General features: G+C 42.9%; 1 protein-coding gene across 2 annotated transcripts; it reads right to left on the reverse strand.

The window, feature by feature from the left end:
* Nucleotides 1-2430: 2430 nt before the first annotated feature.
* LOC106586558 (uncharacterized) lies at nucleotides 2431-10955 on the reverse strand. Of its 2 annotated transcripts, XM_014173990.3 has the most exons (8): nucleotides 10648-10955; nucleotides 6232-6525; nucleotides 5569-5823; nucleotides 5110-5217; nucleotides 4628-4690; nucleotides 4418-4480; nucleotides 4173-4328; nucleotides 2431-4017 (listed from the first exon to the last, which is right to left on the reverse strand). In XM_014173990.3, exons 1-8 carry the CDS (start codon nucleotides 10700-10702, stop codon nucleotides 2714-2716), a joined length of 2298 nt encoding a protein of 765 aa, XP_014029465.2. In that variant the 5' UTR covers nucleotides 10703-10955; the 3' UTR covers nucleotides 2431-2713. The 2 variants fall into 2 exon arrangements, with proteins under 2 accessions (XP_014029465.2, XP_045563244.1); XM_045707288.2 differs by lacking the exon at nucleotides 5110-5217.
* Nucleotides 10956-11396: the final 441 nt, after the last annotated feature.

Below are 11396 nucleotides of genomic sequence, written 5' to 3' on the forward strand. Positions count from 1 at the left end.
ATAATTAGCAGGGCTAGAGGCTCTACAGGGAAATAAGCCAATAAACACTAACCAGAACAGCAATGGACTATATATATATATATATATATATATATATATATATATATTATATATATACAGTATCCAATAGGCCTAAATTGTTTAGCTGTGTAGGAATTCCAGTGAAATTCAGATTCCTCTTGTGTTTCACATAATATGACTTGTAATGACATGATATCATGAAGAAAAGGGCACGTGAAGGTTCACTTGATATCAAGTTCCCAGTTCTGCCCCATCTTCATTACTCTGGGGGGGCTGTTTAGTACCACATAATGTGGAGACACCCGCTTGTTTTTACAATATAGCCAATTGTGACTGCATCTGTCCCATTTAGCAGAAAGCCCTCAGTTCTGCCTCCAGGACAAGACCCAGGACAAGACCCAGGACAAACATCAACCTGCAGAGTGACAGCGCTTGTTCTGGTTACAGTCATTTATTCACATCATTCTGTTAACATTTATTTATTTACACTGATCACTGAGGACCTCTGACAACCCATCAAGATGGCATATCAGTAGCCTAAGTAAGTGCTTTAGCAATAACAGTATGTTAAGGTTCATTAAAACATATCTTTAAATGTAGCTAAAAAACAAATAGTGTATTAACTTATAGTATGTTATGTATTATGTTAGCTACCACAGGTATGAAGAACTGAAACGTAACTTTAGAGGAAAATGCTGTATTCAAACTATGAAACCACAATCAAGAAATTCCAATGCTTATATTACACTGAGCACTTCATTCACTTTTCTTTTCACTGTGAAAGTCAATCAATAAATATGTAGCATCCAGCATTTTCTTCACTACAGTCTTTCTTCTAACAGTATGAGGACAGCACTTATAAGTTCAGTAGAAAATAAGGTTATGCAAACATCATTGAAACCTGTTATGCAAACCTTTTTCCATTAGGGATTATTGTGTGTCCCTGGACTGCCCCTGTAGTGTAGTCTGGGTAATGTTCTACTCATTGGGGCTTGGGGTGGGTGTCTCATGTTCCATCTCTTCTTGGTTCTCTAGGGCTCCTGCGGAGTTACTGGACTGCCCCTGTAGTGTAGTCTGGGAAATGTGTTGCTTAATGGGGTCTGGGGTGGATGTCTCATGTTCCATCTCTTCTTGGTTCTCTAGGGCTCCTCTGGAGTCACTGGACTGCTCCTGTAGTGTAGTCTGGGAAATGTGTTGCTTAATGGGGTCTGGGGTGGATGTCTCATGTTCCATCTCTTCTTGGTTCTCTAGGGCTCCTCTGGAGTCACTGGACTGCTCCTGTAGTGTAGTCTGGGTAATGTGTTGCTTAATGGGGTCTGGGGTGGATGTCTCATGTTCCATCTCTTCTTGGTTCTCTAGGGCTCCTCTGGAGTCACTGTACTGCTCCTGTAGTGTAGTCTGGGTAATGTGCTGCTCATTGGAGCCTGGGGTGGGTGTCTCATCCATCTCCTCATCACTCTGGGTAGATGTTTGGTTGGTATTATCTCCTTTCTTCCCCTTCCACCTCCATCTCTCCTTCATTTCCCCCCTCATCCTCTGTGTTTGTAACCATACCTCTATTGTGGTCCATTTTCCCATCTCTGTTCTTTTCTCCTCTCGTCTTTCTCCTCCGTGTCTCTTTATTCCTTCCTCTGTTCCCTTTCCCTTATTCTTCCTCTTCATTATTCTGTCTACTCCCCTGGCTGGATGTCCTGTCCTCCTGTGTGTTGATTTGTCTGGTTCTTGTCTTTGTGGTCTGTTGTGTACTGTCCTTTCTCCTTTGTTCTTTATCTCTGGCTTTGCATCATTCCCCCTCTCCTCCGTTCTATCTCTATCCAGATCCGTATCTTCTCCACCTTGCTTCTGTCTGAGGTTCTTTCCCTTCTCTTCATCTTTTCCCACCTTTATCTTTATCTTCTGTCTGGAGGTCCATCACAGATCCCGCCGTGGCTCCTGAGTCTGTTTGGTCTGGAGCTGTCTCTGTTGTTATTGGGTATGATTTGCTTGGAGCTGTCTCTGTTGTTATTGGGTATGATTTGCTTGGAGCTGTCTCTGTTGTGCCCAAGTCTTATTGGTCTCCAGCTGGCTCTGTTGTTGATCTGTCTGGTTCTTGTCTTTGTGGTCTGCTGTGTACGGTCCTTTCTCCTTCGTTCTATCTTCTCCATCTCCATCTCCTGTCTGGTTGTCCTTCTTCTCTCCATCTCCTGTCTGGTTGTCCTTCTTCTCTCCATCTCCTGTCTGGTTGTCCTTCTTCTCTCCATCTCCTGTCTGGTTGTCCTTCTTCTTCCCATCTCCTGTCTGGTTGTCCTTCTTCTCCTTCTTTCCATCTCCTGTCTGGTTGTCCTTCTTCTCCTTCTCTCCATCTCCTGACTGGTTGTCCTTCTTCTCATTCTCTCCATCTCCTGTCTGGTTGTCCTTCTTCTCCTCCTCTCCATCTCTAATCTGGTTGTCCTTCTTCTCCTTCTCCTCTCCATCTCTAATCTGGTTGTCCTTCTTCTCCCTCTCCTCTCCATCTCTAATCTGGTTGGGTTTCTTCTCCTTCTCCTCTCCATCTCTAGTCTGGTTGTCCTTCTTCTCCTTCTCCTCTCCATCTCTAGTCTGGTGGTCTTTCTTCTCCTCTCCATCTCCTGTCTGGTTGTCCTTCTTCTCCTTCTCTCCATCTCCTGTCTGGTTGTCCTTATTCTCCTTCTCTCCATCTCCTGTCTGGTTGTCCTTATTCTCCATCTCCTGTCTGGTTGTCCTTCTTCTCCTCCTCTCCATCTCTAATCTGGTTGTTCTTCTTCTCCTTCTCCTCTCCATCTCTAATCTGGTTGTCCTTCTTCTCCTCTCCATCTCTAGTCTGGTTGTCCTTCTTCTCCTTCTCCTCTCCATCTCTAGTCTGGTGGTCTTTCTTCTCCTCTCCATCTCCTGTCTGGTTGTCCTTCTTCTCTCCATGTCCTGTCTGGATGTCCTCCTCCTCTCCATGTCCTGTCTGGTTGTCCTCCTCCTCTCCATGTCCTGTCTGGTTGTCCTCCTCCTCTCCATGTCCTGTCTGGTTGTCCTCCTCCTCTCCATGTCCTGTCTGGTTGTCCTTCTTCTCCTTCTCCTCTCCATCTCCTGTCTGGTTGTCCTTCTTCTCCTTCTCCTCTCCATCTCCTGTCTGGTTGTCTGTCTTCTCCTTCTTTCCATCTCCTGTCTGGTTGTCCTTCTTCTCCTTCTCTCCATCTCCTGTCTGGTTGTCCTCCTCCTCTCCATGTCCTGTCTGGTTGTCCTCCTCCTCTCCATGTCCTGTCTGGTTGTCCTCCTCCTCTCCATGTCCTGTCTGGTTGTCCTTCTTCTCCTTCTCCTCTCCATCTCCTGTCTGGTTGTCCTTCTTCTCCTTCTCCTCTCCATCTCCTGTCTGGTTGTCTGTCTTCTCCTTCTTTCCATCTCCTGTCTGGTTGTCCTTCTTCTCCTTCTCTCCATCTCCTGTCTGGTTGTCCTCCTCCTCTCCATGTCCTGTCTGGTTGTCCTCCTCCTCTCCATGTCCTGTCTGGTTGTCCTTCTTCTCCTTCTCCTCTCCATCTCCTGTCTGGTTGTCCTTCTTCTCCTTCTCCTCTCCATCTCCTGTCTGGTTGTCCTTCTTCTCCTTCTCCTCTCCATCTCCTGTCTGGTTGTCCTTCTTCTCCTTCTCCTCTCCATCTCCTGTCTGGTTGTCTGTCTTCTCCTTCTTTCCATCTCCTGTCTGGTTGTCCTTCTTCTCCTTCTCTCCATCTCCTGTCTGGTTGTCCTTCTTCTCCTCATCTCCATCTCTAGTCTGGTTGTCCTTCTTCTCCTCCTCTCCATCTTCTGTCTGGTTGTCCATCACAGATCCCGCCGATGCTCCTGAGTCTGTTTGGCCTGTCTCTGTTGTGCCTGCTGAGTCTGTCTCTCTCTCTGGAGCGGTTTCCTGGTTGGGTTCTGGTGTGTCCGTGCCTAGCTGGGCTTCTTTGGATTCTGGTGTAACTAGTTTTGGTTGGGCCGGGATGGGCTTGTCCTGTACAGGCTCTGTGTCTGTCACTGAAACACAGAATGAGAAGATGGGTTGATACAAGACTATACAAATACTATTATATAGACACATTTGTCTTAATGATAACATTACTTCTTATGTCATTGTCAGTCTCAATATTGAGTATTATGTTTAACCTATCTGCTATGGGACATAAAATCACCTGTCTGTTGGTCTGAGAGACTGTCATTCTGTCTGTACAGAGGCCAGTGCCCACTTTTTATTGGAGAGAAAAATCTTCCAGCTGGTGTAGTGTGCCGTTTCCTGTTTGCATCTGTATCCTGCATGTTTAACAGCTCTACCTGCTTTTTCACCATTCCTGTACACACAAAAACATTCATCCCCATTAATATCATATGTATTCAAAGTTTATTATGCCCAAGGTAATAAACATTATATAAGGAGAACCTTTTTGTGTAGAATAAATATTTCCAGTGTTCTCAGAATGGTCATCCTCAGGATCTTTGTTTCCTATTCAATTATAACATAAACAAAATAGTTTTATTCAGAAACAGTAAAGTGGTAAGGTTTTATTTTGTCTTAAAATATATGTGATGCCAAACTAAGTCTATAGCAATAGAACTCATGTTCAAAATATAGTTTTTACAGCTAAACAACCTTGTACTGTAACTTCCATCAGCCCCGCCTCCTCTTCAGATTTTCTCAGTGCAGCTTTAGCCGCTGGTCATCCACCACAGAGTGGAAAGGACAAGAGGGATAAAGGACAGAATTAGACATAGGGACGTGATGTGGGTGAACATCCTGTAACATGTATATATCTAACCAGAAATACTATGTAGTTACTTTGCTTTGTTTGCTGGTTGTACTCTTTTCTCTCCCCTTTTCAACTCTAATCTCAGATCCAAGGTCAACGACCTTGTAACAAGTCAGCTGGCGTCACTGGGACAGTGATCATCTGAAAGCTCAGCACACGCCAGGGGAGTGGGGAGGAAATGGATTGACTCTGATCTAGCCAGATCATTATAATGAGGGGCTTTTTCTCCCAATAATACTGAACTATCCCCCATATATTTCCGGAGTCTGGAACTAAATGTTGGCCTTTTGGTCTGATTTTGTCATAGGACATAGGATGGTCGTACGTTTCCTGCTTTTCCTCCGGTACCAGAAGAGAAATGCCAGAACAGCAACTAAGATGAGGAGAAGGAGGATGGACAGGACCACAGCCAGGACACTGGTTGAGCCTTCCGCTGCACAGAAACACCATTAAAACAACTTGGATCAGCAGCATTTCCACACTTAATAAGACATGAATTAAGCAGTCATAACACTATGAACCATATAGTAATGTCAGTGACTGTAACGTATGAATATCCGGGATCTGCAAAAAAGATGCTTAGCATGCTCGATATAACATTGTATTCACAACAATCTCATTCTATGTCTTTCTGAACCATGTTCTCACTATCAATAAATGTACAGAATCTACATGTCATGAAAATGTGTTGGCAGCATAAAATAATACATCCAAATTGTGAACACGACAGAGAATGAAAGTGAGAGTGTATTACTGTAACTACAGTTTAGAAGTGTTATCTTACTAGTGTAGCAGTCCTTCAGGGTGAACTCTGCAGTTTTCTCACTAACAGGGTTTTTCACCACACATGTGTAGACAGAATCCTGGTTTTCCCCGACAGGTATGAACAGTTCAGGTCCAGGACTCTCTGACCCTCCAGGACTCCTCCAGATGAACTGGGTCAGGGGCTGGAGGTCAGCTGAGCACAGCAGGGTTCTGTCCATGTTCTCTGGGGTTGTGTTGTCGACCACACAGGTTATGCTGGGCTGTGCCACATCATCTACACACATGTGCACACACGAGTACAGACACAGACACACACACACACACACACACACAGCAAAGTGAAAAGCCGTTTTCAGCTCAACTGATCTGAGGAGAGGTGTGTCTTGGTGTGGGTGAAAACCTGTCCAGCAACTTTGAACATTTGTAATAAAGATGTAATGATGATAAGGGGGAGTTTCAATATCACACTGGAAGGAGATTTCAAGAGCTAGGTGAGAATATGTGAGTCCTGACTCATTAGATACAGTAACCATTTTTTAAACTATACTGGCATCACTTAATCAGCCGTTGTCTAGGCTTAATGATTATTTTTTTAAACGCCCTTACTGATACTGTAAATAAACATACTGTATACACACAAACCTGACATGCAGGCCTTTAAACAGCAACATTACACACTTACCAATAACGTCCACCTCATGTTGAGAGTACTGCAGCGTGCCCTTGACAACAGCCTCTAACTCATAGGGCCCACTGTCTGCATCAGCGAGACCTTTGATAGTTAGCGCTCCAGAGCTCCAGTCCAGGATGGTCCTGCCTTTATAACTGCCATACTCAACATTCTGACTCCCATCAAACTCCACCACCTTGTTCCCTTTGTGTTTCCACAGGATGTCCTCAGGCTGTCCTGAGACCTTGGGGGTCAGGGTGATCTTGCCTCCCAGGCCACCATACTGCTGTTCACCTGTCACCTCCACTGAGCACAGAAACAGGAGGATCAGGTGAAAACACATTGGAAACCCCCTAACTTCTGTGACTATAATGTAATGTAGTCTAGTGGTCTTCTTTGAGACCACTAAGGACAGATCAGGTATCAGCAGTATCAGTCAGACATCCCACCTATTCAACCTTGTTAGTAATCTCCCACTATACTGCTCTCCTCTGCTGTCAAATCAATGATTGGCCAGAGAGGGATTGTAGACCTTGTATCTTGATATATCATTAACTTTGCCATGCATGGTGAGACATATCTTCAACTCTATCGAAACTCCAGCCGGGTACTTCAACTCCATGATAATTGAATCCACGGAGTTGCGAGCAAAGTCGTTTTTGAAATGAACCTCTGACTCCTTTAAGTCACTATGCAATCGATACTTAAAAAAATGTAACTTACTGTGTACCTATGTTTGTCCTCTGTTGTTGCATGCCTTTGTTTGCTGAAATCCATACTTTTTAATAAAACGTTGATCAGATACAACCACAACCTTTTCCTTGTTGAGATTCAATTGGCACATGCACATTCCAGCTGAGTTGCCATCTTAGAGCAACAGCAACGAGGAAACAGTCCGTGGTTGTATTTGATAAAGTTTTATTAAAAAGTACAGATTTCAGCAAAGAAAGTAAGGCATGCCAATACAGAGGACAAACATTGGTACACGGTAAGAGTTTAAGAATGTAATTTTGTAAAGTACTGACTTCATAGCGACTTGAAGGAGTCTGAGGTTCATTTAAAAAAAACAAATGTCTGCGCTCAACTCCGTGGTTGAAATCACCATGGAGTTGAGATACTTGGCAATCGTATATAAACCCTGGATTGCTGATGCTACAGTGGGGGAAAAAAGTATTTGATCCCCTGCTGATTTTGTACGTTTGCCCACTTACAAAGAAATGATCAGTCTATAATTTTAATAGTAGGTTTATTTGAACAGTGAGAGACAGAATAACAACAAAAAAATCCACAAAAACACATGTCAAAAATGTTAGAAAATGATTTGCATTTTAATGAGGGGAAATAAGTATTTGACCCCTCTGCAAAACATGACTGAGTACTTGGTTGGCAAAACCCTTGGCAATCACAGAGGTCAGACGTTTCTTGTAGTTGGCCACCAGGTTTGCACACATCTCAGGAGGGATTTTGTCCCACTGCTCTTTGCAGATCTTCTCCAAGTCATTAAGGTTTCGAGGCTGACGTTTGGCAACTCCAACCTTCAGCTCCCTCCCTTGGGTTCATAGGCAGCATTCCTCCTCCTCCAAACACGGCGAGTTGAGTTGATGTCAAAGAGCTCCATTTTGGTCTCATCTGACCACAACACTTTCACCAGTTGTCCTCTGAGTCATTCAGATGTTCATTGGCAAACTTCAGACGGGCATGTATATGTATTCTTAAGCAGGGGGACCTTGCGGGCGCTGCAGGATTTCAGTCCTTCACGGCGTAGTGTGTTACCAATTGTTTTCTTGGTGACTGTGGTCCCAGCTGCCTTGAGATCATTGACAAGATGATCCCGTGTAGTTCTGGGCTGATTCCTCACCGTTCTCATGATCATTGCAACTCCACAAGGTGAGATCTTGCATGGAGCCCCAGGCCGAGGGAGATTGACAGTTCTTTTGTGTTTCTTCCATTTGCGAATAATCGCACCAAATGTTGTCACCTTCTCACCAAGCTGCTTGGCGATGGTCTTGTAGCCCATTCCAGCCTTGTGTAGGTCTACAATCTTGTCCGTGACATCCTTGGAGAGCTCTTTAGTCTTGTCCATGGTGGAGAGTTTGGAATCTGATTGATTGATTGCTTCTGTGGACAGGTGTCTTTTTTACAGGTAACAAGCTGCGGTTAGGAGCACTCCCTTTAAGAGTGTGCTCCTAATCTCAGCTCATTACCTGTATAAAAGACACCTGGGAGCCAGAAATCTTTCTGATTGAGAGGGGGTCAAATACTTATTTCCCTCATTAAAATGCAAATCAATTTATAACATTTCTGACATGCGTTTTTCTGTATATTTTTGTTGTTATTCTGTCTCTCACTGTTCAAATAAACCTACCATTAAAATTATAGACTGATCATTTCTTTGTCAGTGGGCAAACGTACAAAATCAGCAGGGGATCAAATACTTTTTTCCCCCAATGTATGTATTGGCCATTGAGAGGCCATTGTAGTTGGGATAGTAATATTAGTACTCTCTAAAGTAAAATACTATATTTCTCTCTCAGGCTGATACAGAGAGACTCATCCATACTTTACTACAAGCAGGCTTGACTACTGTAATGCTCTCCTGTCTGGTCTACCCAAGAAAGCCATTGGGCAACTGCAAAACATACAGAATGCTGCAGCATAGATACTGACCAAGACCAGATGGAGAGCGCACATTACACCTGTTTTAAGGTCTCTGCACTGGCTGCCTGTGAGTTTTAGAATTCATTTTAAGATTATTTTATTGGTTTTTAAACTAATCCACAATTGTGCATCACAATACATGCCAGACATGCTTTTAAGTTATTTACCCAGTAGGTCCCTTTAAACTATCCCAAAACCTTGGACCAAGAGTCATGGAGAGGCAGCCTTTAGTTATTATGCCCCCAGACTCTGGAAGAGCCTGCCAGAGAACCTGTGGGGGGCCGAAACCGTGGACATATTTAAAAGAGATCTTAAAACACACCTTTTAAGCTTTGCTTTTCCTTATTGTGCTTTTTACTCGTTCTCATTTTATTGTTATTCTTTAGTTTTTTATCCTCTTATGTTTGTTGTGTAGCAAATATTTCCGTTTTTATTTTCATTGGTTTTATTCGTTTTGTCCTGTGAAATACATTGAGTTGCATTCCATGTCTGAAATGTGCTGTATAAAATAAATCTTGATTTGATTAGATGTTTTCATTGTTTTTTTTTAATGTTGAGCTCACACAATATAATGTAAATGTTTGCAGGTATCTGTAATGGATTAAACATGTCATAATGTAGACATTAATAAATGCATTTTTTTTTGTTGAGGAGTGCCAAGATGACTGCGCATTTCTACACACCAAAACTCTAACTGTCAAACTCAACTCTGGACCTCGAAGCCAGTTCCATTGCTTGTTTTCATTGTTCCCCTCTAATCAGGGACTAATTGGGTGCAATTAATTATCAGGTAGAAGAGAAAACCAGCAGGCTCTGGACCTCGTAGAGTAAGAGTTGAGCACCCCTTCCTAGTAAAATAAATGATCAACTATTTCATAGTAAACAGAGGCCTATGGCTATACTTGGGCCCCCAAGTGGCGCAGCGGTCTAAGGCACTGCAAGAGGTGTCACTACAGTCCCTGGTTCGAATCCAGGCTGTATCACATCTGGCTGTGATTGGGAGTCCCATAGGGCGGTGCACAATTGGTCCAGCGTCATCCTTTTAGGGTTTGGCTGGAATAGGCCATCATTGTAAATAAGAATTTGTTCTTAACTGACTTGCCTAGTTAAATAAAGGTTAAATAAAAATATATCTCTTTTGCTGAAGGGAGGGCCATCCATTTTCATTTCAGAGGTCCGATTTTCTCCATGTAACCCTTATTATAAATAACGTTCACTCCCTAAGAGTGTACAGTATTAATAAACCTGTAGCTTTCACAGAAGTGTTCATTTGTTACCATGCATGTGATGTCAACATATTTGTAACCTCGGTTTTATGTTATTTATTTTATGATGCATCATCATCATGATCATCATGTTGTTGTATTTCCTGTTTAACCAACACAATAGGGTCGTCACTAGCTAGCCACAAAGTCATTAATAACCCTGCCTATTTCTTTGGCCCAGCGTCGTCCGGGTTTGGCCGGGGTAGGCCGTCATTGCAAATACGAATGTGTTCTTAACTGACTTGCCGAGTTAAATAAATCTCAAATAAAAAAATATACAAAATAAAGACTTTTCTGTACACTCAAAGCAATGTGATTAGAGTTACACTATAACATGTTAAGTTACCACTGAATGACTAATTATCGATTGGACCAGACTGGGCGGCTGAACAGACCTAGGGCTAATAAGGCTCCCGCTCGGGATACAGTGCACAATGACTATGTCAAGGACAAATTACTTTCCTACAAATCAATAACCGGGAAAGACTTAGTATAGGCTACTCACCGAGAAAATAAGCCAAAAACGGTATGATAACTTTCCCAAAAAAGCTGACTGCCATTTCCTTCGGTTCGAGTTGTACACTTCTGTGGGATGGTAAGTAAAAGTGAAAGTGCCCGTTCCAGTTATCATTTCATCTGGAACACCCCCGCCCGGGAATGTTTCAAAGGAGAAACTAAATTATAGACGACAACCTTACATATAGTCTAAATCCGAACACATAGATTTATCCTAACTACGCAAGCAAACAAGCTCTTATTCCGATGCGACGTTGGCTACCTGCACACAGGTAAAGTAACCTACTACGCAGGGTTGCCAGGGTCAAAATCAAATGTCTAAACAAACGATGTCTCAAAACCCACCCAAAATTCCTGAAAACGAGACATTTCTCTTTTTTTGCAGAAAGATAGCAGCAAGATAGGAGTTTCCAAATCAGGAATAAGAATTACAGGGCACTTTGGAAAAAACTAAACCGGTCCGAATCGTCCTCTGGAATAACGGACATTCTTTAAAAATATATATATTTTACCTTTACTTAACTAGGCAAATCAGTTAACAAATTCTTATTTTCAATGGGCCAAGGAACAGTGGGTTAACTGCCTTGTTCAGGGGCAGACCGACAGATTTTTACCTTGTCAACTCGGGGATTCGATCTTGCAACCTTTCGGTTACTAGTCCAAAGGCTACCTGCCGCCCTTAAAATGGTAATACTAGTCGCGAATAGGGCTTAAAACAAGCAGAATTCGGTTTTCCAT

The sequence above is a fragment of the Salmo salar genome, chromosome 25 (assembly GCF_965601325.2).
Source record: "Salmo salar chromosome 25, fSalSal1, whole genome shotgun sequence".
Classification (NCBI taxonomy): domain Eukaryota; kingdom Metazoa; phylum Chordata; class Actinopteri; order Salmoniformes; family Salmonidae; genus Salmo; species Salmo salar.